Here is a 20,726-nt window from a genome sequence, read left to right as displayed (position 1 = left end):
CCTGTCTGTGAGTGTTTCTGACGGGCGCAGCCTTATTGACTGGGACTTGACCTGTTTTACTCATAGCTAGTAATATAATGTTCCACGCTCTTAACATGTCTTTGGAAGAATTGAGGAGCTGTGGGATTATTCTGTACCATGTTTGCTTTTTGCTGACTATAATGGAAGTGGAAAAGGTTGCTCACTTATAACCTTGACAGCAGCTAGGACCCTGTGAATAGCTTCATAGAGAGCAATAATGAAGGCAACCTGCTGGAAGTCACATGGGGAGAAAACAAACTTTCTTGTCTTCAATTTCTTGTTGTGTCATGTTGGGATAATACAGTGATAATATTACCCATTGTAAATTAATATTTAATCTTTTTTTCTTACCTCCTTAAAGCTTTGAAGTTTTTCATAGTTCTCCTATTATAAGATTTGCTACACATCTTCAACATGTTCTCAGCCTTTATTACTGTATAGAATTTTATCAGACTCCCCAGGCTAAATAGTCCTTCCCAATTTAAAGAACCCATTGGCTATGAAAATCCTTTGATTTATCATATGTGCACTGTGCATAGAGAACAGACTTGAAGGTGATATGATCTCTGGTTCATAAGATCCTGCAGTCATGCTTGTGTTTGTCTGTGTGTCTGTTTGGGGGTGGGATGGGTGGGATTGGGGGGGTAAGGGGAGATAAGTGGTATGATCAATGACAAGTGATAAGTGAAAAATAGTATGATACCTGTCAGCTTGAGGCAGTGGGAAAGTAAAGGCTGGATCTTGGATTATTTTAGGTGTTCTCTCATAACTTTTTCTTGCGCTGTTATAACTATCTTGAGGTGTAAGAAAGCAGGAACCTGCTTGGCTGCCTTCTGGAGCACTCCTTTGGTTCTAGGTGTGGTCACAGGACCATGGCTTTGGGTAGGCTGTGTTTTCCATTTTATTTCTCATATCATTCCTAATGATGCCCAGTGGGTTTTGTTGCCTATTTTGATCACAGCAGTAAATTGGGCTGATGTTTTCAAGGAACATTCTGCTCTGATTCCTAGATCCATTTCCTGCGTCCTGTGATTGCACTGCTCTATTGATGCTACTTTTTGTGAGTCCCTCCGGCGTGAGCTAGCAAGAGAGAGTACTGCACCTTTCCGGCGTGAGCTAGCAAGAGAGAGTACTGCACCTTTCCTCAATGCTTTATTAAAATTTACCATCTCATTAATTTTGTTAAATTATAAACAGGTAATAAACATTTATTGTAGAAACTAAGCATGCTATGTTTGCTACACAGAGGTACTCATCAATTTAAACATTTTGAGGCAAATCCTCCTAGAATTTCATCCATGTATAGCATTGTTCATAAAAAATATATAATTAGTTACTGTGTACTAAATTGTGTGGGCCTCCCGCCCCCCCCCCCCCCCCCCCCCCCGGCATTCATATATTGAAGCCCTAACCCCCAGTGTGACTGCATCTGGAGATGGAGTCTTTAGGAATTAATTAAGTTAAATGAGGTTATAAGGTTCGGGCACTAATCTGATAGGACTGTGGCCTTATAAGAAGAGTAAGTGAGGTCTCTCTCTCTCTCTCTCTAACATGTGAGGACTCATCAGGAAGGCAGCTGTCTGCAAGCCAGCATGAGAGGCCTCACCAGAAACCAACCATGCTGGCCCCCTCACCTTGGACTTCAGGCTGCGAAATTGTGAGAAAATAAATTTCTGTTGTTTAAGCCACCCTGTCTATGGTATTTTGTTATGGCAGCCCAAGTAGACTTATATGCAAGTGTTATAAGGATGTTATTTTGTTATATAGTTTTTAAACTTGCTTTAAATAGACTCCACAATATATCACAAATATCTTTCCATGTCAATAAGTATACATTTATGTCTCATTTTTTTTTTTGTAGCTGAGGGAGATTCGCCCTGAGCTAACATCTGTTGCCAATCTTCCTGGTTTTTTTTTTGGATTGAGGAAGATTAGCCCTGAGCTAATATCCATGCCAGTCGTCCTCTATTTTGTATGCAGGTCGGTGCCACAGCACGGCTGACGAGTGCTGTAGGTCTGTGCCTGGGATCCGAACCTGAGAACCCAGGCCGCCAAAATGGAGTGTGTCGAACTTAACCACTATGTCATGGGGCCGTCCCCTATGTCTCATTCTTAATAGTGTCATTTCATTGTATGGATGTGTCTTAGTTCATTTTGGGCTGCTATAACAAAATACCATAGACTGGGTGCCTTATAAACAACAAACACTTATTTCTCACAGTTCTGGAGGCTGGAAAGTCCAAGATCAAGGCATCTGCAGATTCGGTGTCTGAAGGCCCACTTCCTGCTTCCTAGTCAGCTGTCTTCTCCCTGTAACCTCACATGGAGGAGGGGGCGAGGATCTCTGTGGGGTCTCTTTTATAAGAGTACTAACTGCCTTTATGCTCTCATGACCTGATCACCTCCCAAAGGCCTCACCTCCAAATGCCATCACACTGGGAAATATTTCAGCATGTGAATTTTGAGGGGACACAAACATTCACATTGCAGAATGTGACATTTTATTTCACCTATACCCACTATTCCATTTTTCCCCCAATTATAAATGCTGTGATAAACATCTCTGCATGTGTATTTTATTTATTTATTTATTTATTTATTTATTTAGTGAGGAAGATTGGCCCTGAGCTAACATCTGCCAATCCACCTCTTTTTGCTGAGGAAGACTGGCCCTGAGCTAACATCCATGCCCATCTTCCTCCACTTTATGTGGGACGCCGCCACAGCATGGCTTGCCAAGCGGTGCATCGGTGCGCGCCCGGGATTGGAACCGGCAAACCCCGGGCCGCTGCAGCGGAGCGCACGCACTTCACCGCTTGCGCCACCAGGCCGGCCCCTGCATGTGTACTTTAAACACTTGTCAAATTGTTTGCTTAGCACAGATTCCTAGATCTGGAAAAGCTGAGTCAAAGTATATTTGCTTTTTAAGGGATTTTGGTATAGCCAGATTGCCCTCCAGAAAGATTATTTTGAGATTTTTAAAAATTGAAGACAAGAAAATTTGTTTTCTCTCCTTGTGATTTCAAGCAGTTTGCCTTCATTTTTGCTCTTTATTAAGCTGTTGATGGAGTTATCTGCTGAACCGAATAACATCAACTTAGCTTGCTATGCACTTAGGCATATAACAAATTAACCCTAATTTTGCCTCAACTCCTGGAAACGTGACCACCAGCATTCATAAATATCCCAGGGGAATTCTGAAATGTTCCATTGTGGAGGCTGGAATGTGTTTGTTCTGAGAGGTCTTCGCCCTCTTAGAGTTGGTCTAGCTGTTTGAAAGATCCTGAAGAGGAAAGAGCAGCAGAAATACTGAGTAGAAACAGGTGAGTAAAGCTGTTACTGCTTTGCTCAAGTCTTACTCTTGAGATATTCAAAGTAATTGATTTATGGTTCTCTCACAGATTTAATGAGAAGCAAGGACTGTTGCTTTTTAAAATTAATGTTTATTATCTTTCATATTTAGAATACATAATTATTATAGAAAATTTAGAGACTACAGAGAATGAAGAAGAAAACAAAAATCAGCCATAATCTCACTGCCCTGAAATAATTACTGCTTAACATGTAGTGTATAATTTCTAATAGGTTTCCCTGCTTATGCAAATATAAAAAATGATATTATATTCCATAAGTAATTCCTGATGCCTTTTTCACTTATCATTTTCTTATGCCAATAATGTTCTGCTAAAATATGATTTAATATGTGCATAATATTCCTTTGTAATCTATGTACTTTTATTTATTTAAATGCTTCTCTGTTGTTAGGCAACAGGTTGTTATAAATTGAGATTACGGAGGACATCTTGACCCCAAAATCTTTCTATAGATCTATAATTATTTTCATAGGCTAGATTTATAAACATGAACTTGTTAAGGTAGGAAAGAATTTTTTAAAAGTCCTTTAAGGCATATTGTTTTATTGCTTGATGATTGATTGCAGTTACATTCCTAGCAACAGTTAATATTAGTCTTGTTTTACATATGGTGATTGCCAGGATCATTTTTGCCAGTTTGAGAGACAAAAGATTTAACTTTCAAACTCCAAATCCTTTGTCATATTCATTTCAAATATTTCTCCATTTTGTCATTTGCCTTTAATTTTGTTTACTTTATTTTTTTTAATTTGTTTTATTTTTATTTATTTATTTATTTTTTTGTGAGGAAGATTGGCCCTGAGCTAACATCTGTCGCCACTCTTCCTCTTTTTGCTGAGGAAGATTGGCTCTGAGCTAACGTCTCTGCCCATCTTCCTCTCTTTTCTGTGTGGGATGCTGCTGCCAGCATGGCTTGACGAGCGATGCCTCAGTCCGTCCACACCTGGGATTTGAACTTGTGAACCCTGGGCCACCAAAGCAGAACGCACGAACTTAACCATGATGCCACCAGGCCGGCCCCGTTTACTTTCTTTATAGTATTTGTTTTACTAAGAGAAATTTAAGTGTATGTGATAAGCATCATCATCTTTTCCTCTGTGATTTCTTCCATTACTTTTATGCTTAGAAATTCTTGCCTATCTCAGATCAGATATTCACTAGTATTTTCTTTTGGAATTTATTTGTTCACTTGCTTATTTAGTTGTTTACTACTTTGATCTTGTGTCCAAGGGGCCTGCTTGCCACCTGTTTTTATAAATAAAGTTTTATTGGCACATAGCCACACTTATTTGTTGACATGCCATCTATGACTGTTTTCATAGTGGAGGAGTTGAGTAGTAGTTGTGACAGAGACTGTAATATTTACTAGCTGGCTTAAAATATTTATTAACTGGCCCTTTACAGAAAGTTTGCCAACCCCCACTTTAGTCAATCTAGAATTTATTTGGATATATAGTTTAGTTGAGAGCCTATCTTGATTCTTTCTTTACTCCCAGTGCTCATTTTTCCCAATCCAGTTTGTTGAATAATCCATTCCTTACTCATTGATTTATGATCCTGCTTTCATTATGTTTTATATTCTTTTATATACCAGGCCTTGTTTTGGTACTACTCTATGTCCGTTATAGAAGCGAAGTTCTTATCCAGCTGTCAGTTCAATTGCAATTTAGTAAATATGGAAACAAGAAATTTGGAGAGAGAAACCGTAAATCCTGCATTTTTTTTTTAATAATTTTATTTATTTATATTTTCCCTCAAAGCCCCAGTAGATAGTTGTATGTCATAGCTGTACATCCTTCTAGTTGCTGCATGTGGGACGCGGCCTCAGCATGGCTGAAGAAGCGGTGCGTCGGTGCGCGCCCGGGATCCAAACCCGGGCAGCCAGCAGCGGAGCGCGCGCACCTAACCACTAAGCCACGGGGCCAGCCAATCCTGCATTTTTAAGATAGAATAAACAGACTATACTCCATAAGTCGCTGAATTAAGTAGTCTTATAAAGCATATATTGATAAAGATTCAGGAGCTAAGGGCTAAGGTTTGAGTGTAGAGTTAGGTATATTTGTAAATTTTTTTCCTTAAGAAATAGCCTGTTCATAAAGTAGATCAAGCTTGTCCTTGTAACGACTCTCTGGTGCATTTTGATGAAAGAAAAATTCCAGTGTGGCAGCTGCATCCTCCAGTAAGCTTGATTTGCATCTCCATTTTTTGTATATCCGGTCTTTGCTAACAAAAGGAGTCCCGGCAAAATTATAAGCAAAGGTACTGTTAGAGTTTCCAAACCAAGTGTATTCATGTCTACAGGAAATACATCTGTATCTTATAGATGGAGAGTAAATTCTAGTTTTTGTTTTATAAAGTATATGAATTCTAAAGATATTTAATTTTCCTCCTTACCTACATTTTATGTGTGTGTGAAGGTTTGGGTGTATGTATGTATGTGTGTGAATGTGTGACTGTGTATTTGTGTATGTGTGTGTGTTTTGTTGTCACTTCAGTACTGGAATATTGAATAAAAGGCTACTTCACTTTTCTCACATGTCAATGAACAATCCAAGGCTTTATCCTAGGATGCATTTCAATAAACATTGTTTCCCTGCCAAGGAAAAACCGATATCCTAGAAAACTGAAGTAGATGTGACTTGTGAACCTAAGCAGAGAGACATGGAGCTGGTTGCCGACTGATAGGTTTTCTCTTTTCTTCTGGAGCAGGCTGCCTTTACAGGGTCTCTGTGATGAGAGTTTGCATATAGAATTCTTTTATTTATTTATTTATTTTATTGTGAAAATTTTGTTGTACATTATTGTTTATCAGTCACCATATAAGTGCATCCCTCCACCCCTTGTGCCCACCTCCCACCCCCCTAGCCCTTGGTAACCACCAAACAGTTCTATCTGTGCGTGTGTTGGTTTATCTTCCACATATGAGTGAAATCATGCCGTTTGTCTTTCTCTTTCTGGCTTATTTCACTTAACATAATACCCTCCAGGTCCATCCATGTTGTTGCAAATGGGACGATTTTGTCTTTCTTTATGGCTGAGTAGTATTCCATGGTGTGTATACATACATATATATATATGTATATATGTATGTATATATATATACATATATACATGTATACATATATGTATACATACATATATATATGTATGTATACACATCTTCTTTATCCATTCGTCAGCCGAGGGACACTTGGGTTGCTTCCATGTCTTGGCTATAGTGAATAATGCTGTGATGAACATAGGGGTGCATAAGCCTCTTTGGATTGTTGATTTCAAGGTCTTTGGATAAACACCCGGTAGTGGGATAGCTGGATCATAAGGTATTTCTATTTTTAATTTTTTGAGGAATCTCCATACTGTTTTCCATAGAGGCTGCACCAGTTTGCATTCCCACCAGCAGTGGATTAGGGTTCCCATTTCTCCACAGCCTCTCCAACATTTGTTGCTTTTTGTCTTGGTGATTATAGCCATTCTAATGGGTGTAAGGTGATATCTTAGTGTGGTTTTGATTTGCATTTCCTTGATGACTAGTGATGTTGAGCATCTTTTCATATGCCTATTGGCCATCTGTGTATCTTCTTTCAAGAAGTGTCTGTTCATTTCCTCTGCCCATTTTTTGATTGGGTTGTTTTGTTTTTTTGTTGTTCAGTTGTGTGAGTTCTTTATATATTATGGAGATTAATCCCTTGTCAGATATACGGTTTGCAAATATTTTTTCCCAGCTGGTAGGTTCCCTATTCATTTTGATCCTGGTTTCATTTGCCTTGTAGAAGCTCTTTAATCTGATGAAGTCCCACTTGTTTATTTCTTCTTTTGTTTCCCTTGTCTGAGTAGACGTGGAATTCGAGAAGATCTCTTTATGGCTGATGGTGAGTAGTGTACTACCTATATTTTCCTCCAGGAGTTTTATAGTTTCAGGTCTCACCTTCAAGTCTTTGATCATTTTGCGTTAATTTTTGTGTATGTTGAAAGAAGATGGTCTACTTTCATTCTTTTGCAAGTGGCTGTCCAGTTTTCCCAGGACCATTTATTGGAGAGACTTTCCTTTCTCCACTGTATGTCCTTAGCTCCTTTGTCAAAGATTAGCTGCCCATAGGCATATAGAATTCTAAGACGTGGGTTTGGTGGCAGTCTTGTATGCTAAATAGTTTTACCCTTCTGCGTGTTTGGTATTTTCTCTGTTTTCTAGGCTTATGAAATACGTTAACAACATCGTCAAAGAATCAGTCTTATAAGTTACCCTTATTTCTCTATGCTTTCTTTATTGAAGAGCAATCTGAAGAGAACTCTGAAACTTTTTCCTTATTTATTCCTCCCTACTAGAAAAGCTATTTCCTTTAGTCACAACACTTCTGACGTTAAATGTGTGGGTTTTTTCTCTCACATTAAACAGTTTGGACACTAACTACCTAGAGTTAGTGCAGACCCCACAGGTTAAGGGCTCAATCCCACAAGACTGACCCTTCTTTAGATGCCAGTCGCAAATCCCAGGTTGTCACCTGTGCTTCTGAAAATCAGGGGTTCCCACAACCCCCTCCTTGGATTCAATAATTTGCTAGAACAGCTCACAGAACTCAGGAAAACCCTTTACTTACTATTACTGGTTTGTTATAAAGGATACAACTCGGAAACAGCCAAATGGAGGAGACGCATAGGGCAAGGTATGGGGATGGAGTGCAGAGCTTCCATGCTTTCTCCAGGCACGCCACCCTCCCAGCACCTATTTATGTTCATCAACCTGGAAGCTCTCTGAATCCCTTCGTTTAGGGTTTTTATGGAGGTTCCATTATGTAGGCATGATTGATTAGATCATTGGCCATTGGTTAGTGAACTCAATCTCCAGCCAGTCTCCCTTCTCCAGAGATCAAGGAGCAGAGCTGAAAGATACAGGCCTGTAATCACAGGATTGGTTCCTCTGGCAACCAATCCCCATCCTCTGCGAGTCACCTCATTAGCATAAACTCAGATATATGGTTGAAAGGGGCTTGTTATGTAAAGAAAAGATGTTCCTCTCACCCCTGTCACTCAAGGAATTCCAAGAGTTTTAGAAGTTCTGCCAGGAACCAGGGCAGAGACCAAATATATATTTCTTATTATGTCATACCCAATATCCATTGGATGCCTGCTAATACAATGGTGAATAAGCCGCAGTCTGTGCTCTTAGAGCGTCCAGAGAGCTCCCAAGCCGGATACAGGCTGTGATGGGGGTAAGCACAGCTACTCTGAGAAAACCTGTGAGGGACTCCTAGCTCACCTTTAGAACAGAGTCAAGGAAGGCTCCTGGAGGAGGTGATATCTAACTTGAGTCTTAAGGAGGAGAAGAATTTAGGTGAAGGGGTAGGAGAGGGACATTTCTGCAAAGGAAGCAAAGTCCCAGGGAGGGAGAGCTGAGACCTCCTTGGAGCTGCTAGTAATTCCACAAGGGTGGAGGGGGCTTATCAGCCTGGAGGACAGTGGTTGGGGTACAGGGGTGACCAGTGAGGCTAGAGAGGTAAGCAAGTACCAGATCATGGGTCTTTTGGAACTTTATTCCAATATTGGAGGGGAACCATTTACTAAAGGTTTTAAACAGGGAAAGACATGGTCAGACTGATGTTTTAGAAAGATCTCTCAGACTGTAGAGTGGTTGATGGATAGGAGAAAGAGGGGTCTGAAGACAAGAACACTAGTGAGGAGGTCCCTGCAGCAGGGTGACAGGTGATGGTGGCCTGATTAAGGTAGATGGTAGTGGAGATGGAGAGAAGCATCTAGATTTAGGAGATACTTAAATAAGAGAAGAAGGAGTCAAGAGTGTTCAAGTGTCTGCCTTGGGCACCTCCAGGGTGCCATCTGTGGAGCCAGGGGACAATTTTTAAGGAATGGGTCTGGGGGAGTTGAGTTGGAGAGGAGGATTTCACTTTGGGACATCCTAAGTTTGAGGTTAGGCACATCAAAATGGAGACATCTGTTAATCAGTGAGCCATGACTCCTGGGGCTATAGATAGAGTTGTGGATCCATCCTATCATGGTGAGGAAGGCATGGGAGTGGATGAGGTCTCCTGGTGAGAGTGCTCAGAGTACAAAGAGCCAACAGTCCTGGGAAGGGCATAGGAAAAGGAGTTGGAAAAGCTATCTGGAGTTGAGTGGTCAGGGAGATGGAGGATAGCCTATTTTGGATTTGGAAACAGGATTAACCTAAATACCCAGAACTTGAAGAACTGTGCCTGAATGTGTTGGTTTAAGCCTCTTGCCTCTAGTGTACCAACACTGTTATCTTTATTATTCATAGAAACATTTAACAAAATATGTGTACAGTATCCTTCTTGACACAACAGATTTTCAAGGTAAGTATCCCCTCTGCCCTTTAGTAGGGGCTTATATAGTGGAGTGGGGAAATAATTGATTGTTGAATAAAATCAGCATCCCCTTCTTCCTCTTCCCCTCCTCCTCCTCTATCTGAAAAGCTGGCATTTATTGAGTGCTCACTAGTTATCATGCACTGTTTTAAGCTCTTTATGTCTGTTTACTCATTTAGTCCTTATGACCACCCAGTGAGGTAGATACTTTTTTTTTTTTTTGGCTTGAGGAAGATTGGCCCTGAGCTAACATCTGTCCCAGTCTTCCTCTATTTTGTATGTGGGTCGCCACCACAGCATGGCTTGATGAGTGGTGTAGGTCCACGCCCAGGCTCCGAACCCCACAAACCTGGGCCCTGAAGTGGAGCATGCGGAACTTAACCACTATGGCACTGGGCTGGCCCTGAGGTAGATACTCTTGTTCCTTTATTTTATAGATGAGGAAACCGAGGAATAAAGAGAAAGGTAAATATTGTATAAAGTCACGTAGCTAGTGAGTAGTACAGCCAAGATTCAGACCAGTGCTTTATTTCCAGAGTGCAGTGCTCCTAGCTGTTATACTGCAGAGTCCTGCCTTTCAGTATAGCAAACAGAAGTATCAAGGTGAACTCAGGATGGGGCGTGGAAAAGTACTCAGAAGTGAATGAACACCGCAGCAGGGGCAGTGAGAAAAAGATGAGACAAAGATGAACAGGGAGCCTGGTCTAGCCTGGGAGACAAAAGTTAATATTAGTATAAAAAATTGCTGAATTCCACAGAGATGAAAGGGTTGTGTGAACCAGCTGACCAGGGGCAGTGGGGAAGGATTGAAGAGAAGGTGGCATTTGAGCTGGGTTTTGAAGGATAAACAAAACTCTTAAGGGCTTAGGGTGTGGATGCAGGTGGGGAGGACATGGAGCTGAAGCCTAAGGGAATAGCGTGTTCAGAGGTGTGCAAGGAAGGGTGAGAGTTTCAGAGCTGGATGTGAGAAGAGCTGGCCATTTGTGCAGAGCAACCTGGGTTCCAGCCTGGAAGCCTGTGGGGCCACTGTGGAGTGTTTTAGACCATTCTTCTCATGTCAGAGTGGGATCAGAATCAGAAAGGAAGAGACTGGAGGCAGGGGGACCAGGGGCAAAAGCTCTGAACCTCCAAACAAACCCTCTGATTGAGGGGATAGAGGAAAAAGTTCAGACCAGAGGGCTTTTTTATAGAGCTAGAATTCACTCGACTGTTGCGCGCTGGAAGTGGATCAGGGAGCAGAGAATAACGCCCAGTCTTCTGACTTGGGAGGTGGTGATGCCATTAATCAAAAGCAGGTACAGAAGGGGAGGGGCAGGTTTAAGTGTAGCTGGTGTCAGAGCTGAGGAAGGAGGAGAGAGAGATCATGAGTTCACTTTTGGTCTTGCTAAGTTTGAATGCCCAAGGAACCTTCAGGTCAGGGACAGATCCAGCTTTTGTAAGGCCCTGAAGCTGTTGCAACATAGAGTTCCTGTTTAAGAAAACCAATAGAAAATTACAAATACCAAGTTAGGTACAGGACCTTGGGAGGGGCTCCTGCAAGGGAGGGTCCTGAGGCTTAAGCTTCATTGGCTTCTGATAAACTTGCTCCTGCTTTATGGCAGATATCTGAGGCCTCCTGATCTCTTTCCCTCTCTGATGTCCCCTGCTGTGTCTTCCTTGATGACAGAGAGCCCCCAGGTTCTTCTCTCTGAGCCATAGGCTAGTCATCATCTTGTTTAGACTATTAGAACTAATTAATGTTAATCCAAGGGTTACCTTAATGTGATGTTTAGGAAGGCCCATGCTGTGCCTTCTGACTTTTCTGGGAAGACGTACCCTGTTTCCACTGTCTTCCTAACACACCAGAGAAGCTGAAAGAAAGCCACAAAGGGCTGGTTTGGGATGAGGGGTTTGATCTGTTATCGCTACCCATGACCCAAAGAGGATAACAATATGAAAATATATTCTATTTAGATTATCAGTAGGAATTGGTAGCCCTGTATACGTTGAACTATAGCACCTCCAGCTTTTCCCGTTAAGAAAGAGTTTTTGGGGGCCGGCCCCATGGCTTAGCGGTTAAGTGCACGTGCTCCGCTGCTGGCGGCCCGGGTTCGGATTCTGGGCACGCACCAACGCACCGCTTGTCCGGCCATGCTGAGGCCAAGTACCATATACAGGGACTAGAAGGATGTGCAACTATGACATACAACTAACTGGGGCTTTGGGGAGCAAAAGGGGGGAAAAAAAAAAAAAGGAGGAGGATTGGCAATAGATCAATAGATGTTAGCTCGGGACCGGTCTTCCTCAGCAAACAAAAGGAGGATTGGCGTGGATGTTAGCTCAGCGCTGATCTTTCTCACAAAAAAAAAAAAAAACGAGAGTTTTTGGGAGCTATTTTACCTAAAGCCTTTTACTTAGAATAAAACCCTTTAAACCAAATTTATGTGTTTTCCTAGTAGAGATGAAAAGTGGTTTCATAATAGCCACTAAATGTAAGGTAGTGCATTTAGATAATAATTGGAATAATCCTTGCACAATGAGTTCTGTAGCAGTAAGATAGGATGGGAGAAGAGAACCCTAGAATCACTGTTTAGTCTGTGTCTTTGATAATTCTGGCCGAAAAGCCTTTCTTTACAGAGAGATAATTGACACAGCGAAGGCCAAAGTTACATTTGGGTAAAATGTCCTCTCTCCTCCTGCTGCGCCTTGGCCTTTGGAATCCCCACTACAGTGCCTCATCCTCTGGGTAGCCACCCGCCTACCCTCGGTGCTCCAGAATTCCACCCCGCTCTCCTTTCCAGTGTTGGTCTCTGTGTGTGAATGATCTCAGCTAGATGTTAGGCTCTTATCTGATTAAAACATTCACACCATGGTATAAATAGCTAACAGAATTATATCTACCAAAGGGTATTTGCATTTTATTTTATTATTTTTTTAATAAATTTTTATTTATTTATTTTTTTCCCCCAAAGCCCCAGTAGATAGTTCTATGTCATAGTTGCACAGCCTTCTAGTTGCTGTATGTGGGATGTGGCCTCAGCGTGGCTGGAGAAGCGGTGCGTTGGTGCGCACCTGGGATCCGAACCTGGGCCGCCAGCAGCGGAGCGCGCGCACTTAACCACTGAGCCACGGAGCCGGCCCCTGGTATTTGCGTTTTAGAGGGGAGTTTGCTAACTAAGGGTAGCACCGGAGGTGATTATGGAAGATTTTGGAGCAGTTTGTTATTTCTTTCCAAACTGCAGAGTGAATGGAGTTTGTATGCCAGCAAGTCTCTGTGTGTGTTTGGGTTTTTGTTTTGATTATAGGGCAATAATTTTCCCTCATTTTTCTTCTTTCTTTTCCAAGTAGGTGACAGTTTTCTCTGTATGGATATCTAGAGCACATTTCAAATATTTAATTGGGGAAGGCATAGGAATTTTAGTAGTGGCCTTCTCTGCTGTGTCTTGCCACCTGCAAGCCACCCCAGCTCCTTTACCAAGCTCCCAGAAAGATGATCTTGGAAATCTAGCACCTTGCTTTGGAAGAGTTGGCTTCTAATCTCGTGAACTGAGAATATCTGCAGATTACGTTCTGGGGCCTTGTAAAGAAAGGGCACTAAGATATTGCTTTCTCATTCAAATCCATGACCTGCTGTATTCTCAGAGTCTGTGTTTAGAACTGAGAGTTGCATCTTAAGAAGGATATAACAGGGCAAGAGAAAATTCAGAGAAGGGCTATTAAAAGGACTGGTACATATTTATAACCTAAAGTTGGTAGGTAGGAGCCCCTTCTATGTATGTTCTCTCCCAGAGCCTTAACTCAGATGAGGTCATCCTGCTTTTATAAATCTGATTTGGGGAGTCGGGTGGGGTTGGGTATTGAAGGCAGGCAGTGCCCTGAATGTTTTAGCCACTCCAGAAAAGTAGACATCATTGTTTTGTTTTTGGTTTCTCTTTTCTACTAACTAGATTAGGATTTCACCAGTTCTTTTCCAGATTAATAAACAAGAGCATGTTGATGGTTTCTGGGAGCTTTGATGCAAGAGAGTTGAAGCTGAATTTCCGTTTTCACTTTTCACCTTTAGAATTCAGCCACCTTTTAGAATGGGCTGTTGTGCTACAGAAGGATGCAGGCCACTGTCCAAATCATACTCTCTCGTGACCAGTGTTGTAAAACAAGTGGAAACTCTGATAGTTTCTGCAGATGTGTGTTTATCTGAAAAATGCTGGGTACTGTCCAAAGGCAAAGAGGGCAGTAATGGTCTCAGTTTTAAAAACAACCTCTAGCTGCACCAGAACTTTAAAACCTTTTTCATTTTTATAGTTTCTAATCACCCTCTGTTAAAAGAGAAACATTAAAAGAGAGAGTGCGAAACAATGAGGATAAGTTTTAGGACTGCTTATGTTGCCTGTCCTGCAACCCCAGACATGTAGGACTTGGCCAGAAGTAGGCAATTAGAGAATTCAGCAGAAGGCCAGATGATCTCGAAACAAGCAAGAGAGTTCATTGTTTAAGAATTCTTCCTATTGGGAAATGAATTTAAGAAAAACTTAAAACTATTTTTGCTTTTCTTGTTAAAAAAGAGTTGTTTTGTTATCCTCTCCTTGGCCACCTTCCCGCATTTGTGTGTGTGTGTGTGTGTGTTCACCTTCTTCCAGGCCACACACCCACCCTCTGAGCCTGTGAACAACAAGATTAATGAGCTGGAAAGATTGTTGAAGGAACTCAGGGAATTGCCACACTAGGTTTTGAGAGAATAGTTAGGCCACTTATTTCTAGAATATACAATGTATGAGCTTCTAGTGCCAAACTCTGAGTTTGGGTTAGGTCTTTTTATCACAAAAGTAAAAGGGAGAGTCGATGTATAGCTTTGGCTTCCTATCCACCCTGTTATCTGTGGTTAGATGATTTATATTGGAAAACTGTGACTCTAAGTTTGCTTCCCCTCATCCCCCTTTCTCTCCCCTCCTTATCCCCCAGGCACGTTGCGACTGTCTTCCTCTACAACCCAGTCACTGTGTGTTTGGGATTGAAAACTAATTTTGGTAATAGCCCTAAAGATCTGGTTGCTCAGATCCATAGTTTGCCTTGGATTGTGCACCGTGATGGACAGTCCGCCCCATTTCTTCCGATATAGTAATGGAGAGTAATCTGAATGATGTGGAAGGGTTTTTGTGCCTAGAGTATAAGTTGGATTATTAGCAGCCATGTAACCTCTCTTTGGAAGGTTTTGCTCTTACTGTATTGGGTAGGAGGTGGATTGAGAAGAGCTTAGTTGAGTAGGGAGTTAGGGAGGTTTGTCTAGAAGGAGGAGGTGCTGACCAAGACCATGCTCCCTGAACCGCAAGTCTTCTTCCCTTATGGATTTTACCAAGTCTCTGGGGTTGGAAACTCTTAAAATATTTTGGCAGCTTGGCTTGGAACTCTGCCTGCATGATTCAGATGGAAACCGAGGTCAGGAGAGCTGTAAGTGCACTCGAGGTTAAAAAGGGCCTTCCCGGCTCATCACAGAATTGGTGACAGGCTTTTTCCGTTTGTCTGTCTGCCTGGACAAATGATCAGCCCTTAGTTGATACCCAGAGGGGGAGCACAATTTGAACCACAAAGGTGGGCTGGTTTCTACCTTCAGGGGCTTCCGTTTCATTTAGTGAGATGAGACATGTATGCCAAGGTGTGGGGGTACCCTGACCTTGTCACACCCTGTATGGCTTTTCTCTGTGATGCATGCCCCTCACCCCTGCCCTGTGGCTCCACTGTCCACCCAGGTCCCGAGTTAGCTGTTCTCATCCGTGACTCACTCACAGAGGGCCAACCAAGTGCAGAGGAAAAGTGGAGGAGGATGTCAGGTTGGGCCCTGTGGTATAACTTTACCACCATCTGGGATGTTTCTGGGATTTGCAGCATATCTTGGAAAAGCAGACCAGTCTCTGCCTCACAGACTGAGAAACTCCTTAGGGCTTTAGCAAAGAGGATTCTGGGGATTTAGCAAGGATTTGTCGTGTCAGCAGAGGGTGGGCTGGGCCAATACCACACCTAGGCAGAACAAACTCCTCCCTGACTTTGAGATTGGAAGGCAACGTGCTTCCCACATGGAAGTGTTTTCTATAACAATGATGCACAGAATCTGGAGTATTCCTGACCACCCAGGACTTAGCTCCTTGTGCTGATGAGCTGTGAATCAGCAATGCACAGAGACAGGGAAAGTGAATTCCTGTGAAGAAACAGTGGAGGCTGAGCATGGCAAACCCTGGAAAAGAGTCTGAGGGCAGAGAGGTGGATGGAGTTGAGGCGGGGAAGTGTTGTGAGAGAACGCTGAAGGTGGTCAGAGTGGGTGGTTTTGAAGACAAACCTTATTTTGTATTGTTACTGATCCGCTTTTCTTTTAGGTGTGGCAAATAGCAATCTAGTGCTCAACCGGGAAACATGTTACCAAAGCCTTGAGAGAGGTCTTTACAGAGATTTTTAGGCAAAGCAACGCTGAGGTGAGGGGCTCAAGCATGACAGAGAAGGTTAAACGAAGGGCTGTATTTAGAAATTTGAACCAAATCGGTGAGTTCTGTTTTATCCTGAGTTTTCATATCGTTCCTGTGTGGGGGTGGAGCTGGGGGAACCATGCCTGACTAACAAGTGGAAAGTGTGAAATCACCTATGGAGGGCCTCAGCTGAGAAGTTTCACTATCTGTTCCCTGAAGTTACTGAGATGTGTAACTTGGGCAGCATAGGCAGCTGTGTTCAAGAGCGAGTGCCTTGTGTGGGCCTCTTTTCCTGTTCTCAGGCTGTGGAAAGGGGAGCACCCACCTTTTCTTGTTTTCTTTCTGTTAAAACAGCTGAGAAATGAGTACAGATTGGTCCTAGCGCAGATGGAGTTTGGGTTTCAGAACACTCAGACACTTTTTTATAGAATGCTTGTGCTGTTTGCTTTACAATTGGCAGAGCAACTTAATTTCAAGTTATTGTTATAATAAAACATAAACAAAAATTTACATAGGAAATTAGGCAGTGTGGTCACGGTCATCCTTCTGTAACATAATAGCCCATGACAATTGTGGACAGACTTTAGCCAGCTCGCTTAATTGAGCTGCCCTTTCGTTGTGTGTAAAGGAAGGTTTGGATTAGATTGTCCCTTTCAGGGGTGAGAAATTCTTTGATTTGGAAATTGATTACTGGAATATATATATAGATCATCAAGGAACTATAAAGCATAGTCCAGTTGGAATATCGGGTATAAATATATGAAAGTTAAGTAACTACGTAATAGTCTCTTGATCTTGACTCAAGATGACTCTAGAGTTATAATACAACGTAAGTCAGCTAATGGTGAATTGCTGTTAGTACTCAGGATCTGGAAAAAGATGGGTGACCACTGCCATAGTTGTGTTGGTTTGCACCATGGATGCAGAGTGGGTAAAAATGAGGGTTAGTGGTAATTATTAGTAGCACCTGTGTTACTGAGGGCTCTGTCCTTGGCCAGCATCCTTTTGTTAGGTGATGTCATTCCCTTTCATTGTTTTAGTCACCACTTGCCTATATGTGGTCTCCCACTGTATCTGATCTGAAGCTCTGTTCTCATCCTCATGCCCCTATGGCCATGTGTCATTTTCTGCTTAAAACTCTTTAATGGCTTCCCATTTAGCTCAGGCTAAAACACACAATCTTTAATATGCCTATCTGCATGGTCTGCACTCTGCTTGCCCCACCAGGCTCAGAATGTGTTATTCTCCCCGGGACCACTGTGTGGGCCACCTTTCAGTTCCCAAAAGGGGCAACTCTTTTGTGTCTCTTTGCACATGCTGTCCTCCCTCAACTTGTGCTAACTCAGCCATTCTTTATTCAGCTTTCTCACCACAGCTTAAGAGTATCTTCCTCAGAGAAGGCTTATTTGACCCCAGACTAGTTAAGCATCTTCTACTTTTCTTTCAGTGTACTTATCACAATTCTAAATAAACTGGTAATTATATTACTGGTTGCTTACTGGAAGATTCCATTTTGACCTCTAGATGTACTTGTAGAATCCCTGGACAGTCAACATGTCTCTTTGTGCACCTTTCTCCCAGCGCACTTGCTGGCATATATGATGAACCTCTGTGATGTTATCCCTTCAAATAGTACCCTGGCATTAGCTTTACATGAGTGAATGGTAAAATATCCACAAAGACCTTCCTGGGAAAAGATGTTTCTGTCGTGGTGGGACTTGGTGTCCTTGATGGCCTGAGGACCTACACATAGACCCCAACAGTTGAGGACTGTTCACCATCTAGCAGATAGGCTTTCAACAACATGATTCAGATCCTATGTGTACATTTTTTTCCTATGTGTACATTTCTTTAGAACACCTGAGCATTTACATAATTTCCTATTTGTAAAATGTTAGTAACCATACCTCACTAACTTCTCATAGTTTTTTACTTGTTTACAGTTTAAAGTGAACATAAATGTAAAACTTAGTGTTTAATATTGTTGGGCTTTTAGAATGTACTATTCCAGAATGTAATAATTATATATTTTTGATACAAAAAATTAGTTATCATATATAAGGCCTAAATTTTTGCTAAGTGTGTTCCTAATTTTTTTCTAGAAGTTGTTCAAAAGAACACATGGAAAGAAAAGGAAAGAGGAGCTATCACTTTATGTACAGAAAGAAAAGACATTATATTAGCACAATTGAGAGGAAGGAAGGAACAAAGACAATGAATTAATTGATCTTGATCAGGGACATAATTGTAAATATTTATGTATATTTATATGTATATATAAAATTACATATACTTACATATATGATTATATATAAGTAACATAATGGTATATGTAACATTATAATTATAATTAAATAAATATAGTTATAGGATGAATACACTGAACTCTTTGGACATACATTCCCTTGTTGCAGAAGAAGATTTATGTTATATATTTGAGGATAGGACTGATACATCCTTTGATAGGATTGGTGTAGGATTTCTCAGTTTTAGCTCTATTAACATTTTGGGCTGGATAATTCTATTTTGTAGGGGGCTGTCTTGTACATTGTAGGATGTTTAGCAGAATCCCTTGGCCTCTACCCACTAGATGCCAGTAGCAACCCCCCCTTCCACAAATCATGACAACCAAAAATGTCTCCAGATATTGCCTTGTGTCTCCTGGAGGAGGGCAAAATCCCAGAATTGATGCTTCAGGTTGTCAGTAGGCCGAAGGGTGAGTGCCCAAAACAAGCCCAAGATAGGCAGGACAGGGTGCTCGTCTAATCAGAGTTCCCATCCTAGGAGATGGTATGCGTGCCTTAGCTTCTGTTAGGACTCATGCCAACAGCCCTTCACCTACAGTAGGCATTTCATTCTGGACTTGTCTGAAGTAAATGAAGTCTAGTTCATTGATTTTTTTTTTTAAATTTTGAAGCACCAATCCAATTCTTAATTATTCTTTAAGAGCCAACTCAAACCCACCTTTGCAAGGAGGAGCTAGGTGATCACCCATCAACTTCTGTGAGCATTTGATTGCCTCCCTCCTAGGTTCCCAAATGCTGGACCTTAGACCATGGCAAAGCTTTTTTTGATCTGTGCAGAAATGAGAAAAATAAGCAAAATATAGTGAGCTCTTAAAGATTTAAAAGCTTTAAAAAAAATTTTAATGTTGCCATTCCTAGTTTCAAGTATGTTTGCGTGTGTGTTCTAATAGCCTTTCTTATGAAACAATGATAGTGATTAATGTTACTGGGTTTTGTTTGTTTGGGTTTTATATTTCAGTATTATTACTTAACAAAATAAGTGTTGGAAACCTATGACAGTTCCCCTATAAAAATAAATTGATAGGGGGCTGGCCCAGTGGCGCAAGCAGTTAAGTGCGCGCTCCGCTGCAGCAGCCTGGTGTTCGCCAGTTCGGATCCCAGACGTGCACCAACGCACCGCTTGTCAAGCCATGCTGTGGCGGCGTCCCATGTAAAGTGGAGGAAGATGGGCACGGATGTTAGCCCAGGGCCAGTCTTCCTCAGCAAAAAGAGGAGGATTGGCAGATGTTAGCTCAGGGCTGATGTTCCTCACAAAAAATAAATAAATAAATAAATAAAATTGATAACGTGTGAAACTTCTTTGACAAAGTTGTATGTGATGTGAATGAAAGATATCAAAAAAGTATCTTCTCATATTGCTGCTTGATGATATTAAGGTATATCGCTGAAAGTAATACCATAAATTTTTTTCTTTGAGGGAAAACCATTTTAATCCCTTGAATTTTTGACATAAACAAATTCCATGAATTATTCATGTAATTCTAACTACAGTGAGAGAAAACATTTAATAAACTTTTTTTTTAACAAACTATTTTGATCACTTTTTTCCCCTCTAAATGATCACAAAGGGACCATTAGATTTCTATATGGAGCAAAGAATATATTTAGCTCAAACAGAACTTTCTCCTTGCATTGTTAGAAAGAAAAAGACTTACTAAACTTTTTTCCCCAACATTCATTTGGATACAGAACAAATAGCATGCCTGTTTCAGCATCTTGCACCTAGCAACCTATTTTTACCATTTAGCTGTTGTGTTGCCTGTATATGTAAATACTTGTGGTAAGGATGGAATTTGGTATAGTCACAAACTAAGCTATGATTTCATAGAATGTTGTTCACAGTGATTTTAGAGGTTATCTTTTCTACTGCCATATTTTACAGCTACTCAGAGGGCACTAACATCTGGCTTTTAATCCAGTTAAGTGAGTTTGGAACTGCTTTTTTTTTTTTTTCGTCTGTCCTGAATAGTGGGAAGGAGGGCACTCAGAATTGTACTACTGTAAAGGATTCCTGATGAAGTCACATTGTTCCTCATAGTCCCTGCTTCCTTAACCCATCACAAGTCCCCCTGTCTTCCATCATGGTGTTTGTCAGTTCTGGTTGCTTCTCTCCAAGACCGTTAGCCATTTGTATCTATTAGGTTGAGTAGTACCTGGTTAAAATAATAGACGTTCTTTGCATGTAAATTATATACCTTTTCCTAGGAACAAATTTTTAAAATTTCCACATCTAATCTCCTAAAAGTTTCTGTGAAGTAG

The 20,726-nt window shown here is 41.3% G+C and overlaps 1 protein-coding gene across 3 annotated transcripts in view; it reads left to right on the top strand.

Annotated features, from left to right (window-relative positions):
- DOCK9 (dedicator of cytokinesis 9) overlaps positions 1-20,726 on the top strand; it is a 282,353-nt gene that overhangs the window by 68,905 nt on the left and 192,722 nt on the right. Inside the window, exon 1 of one of the 3 annotated variants that reach the window (XM_058548416.1) lies at positions 1,618-1,678. The exons of the other annotated variants lie outside the window; for them this stretch is intronic. Coding sequence (XP_058404399.1) covers positions 1,640-1,678 — 39 coding nt within the window. The 5' untranslated portion in view covers positions 1,618-1,639. Of the gene's footprint in view, positions 1-1,617; positions 1,679-20,726 lie in introns of those variants that run through there. 3 annotated transcript variants of the gene reach the window in all.

Source organism: Diceros bicornis, chromosome 9 (assembly GCF_020826845.1).
Source record: "Diceros bicornis minor isolate mBicDic1 chromosome 9, mDicBic1.mat.cur, whole genome shotgun sequence".
Lineage (NCBI taxonomy): Eukaryota > Metazoa > Chordata > Mammalia > Perissodactyla > Rhinocerotidae > Diceros > Diceros bicornis.
Note: the sequence above shows the minus strand (reverse complement) of the source record. Positions and strands in the feature narration are given on the sequence as shown.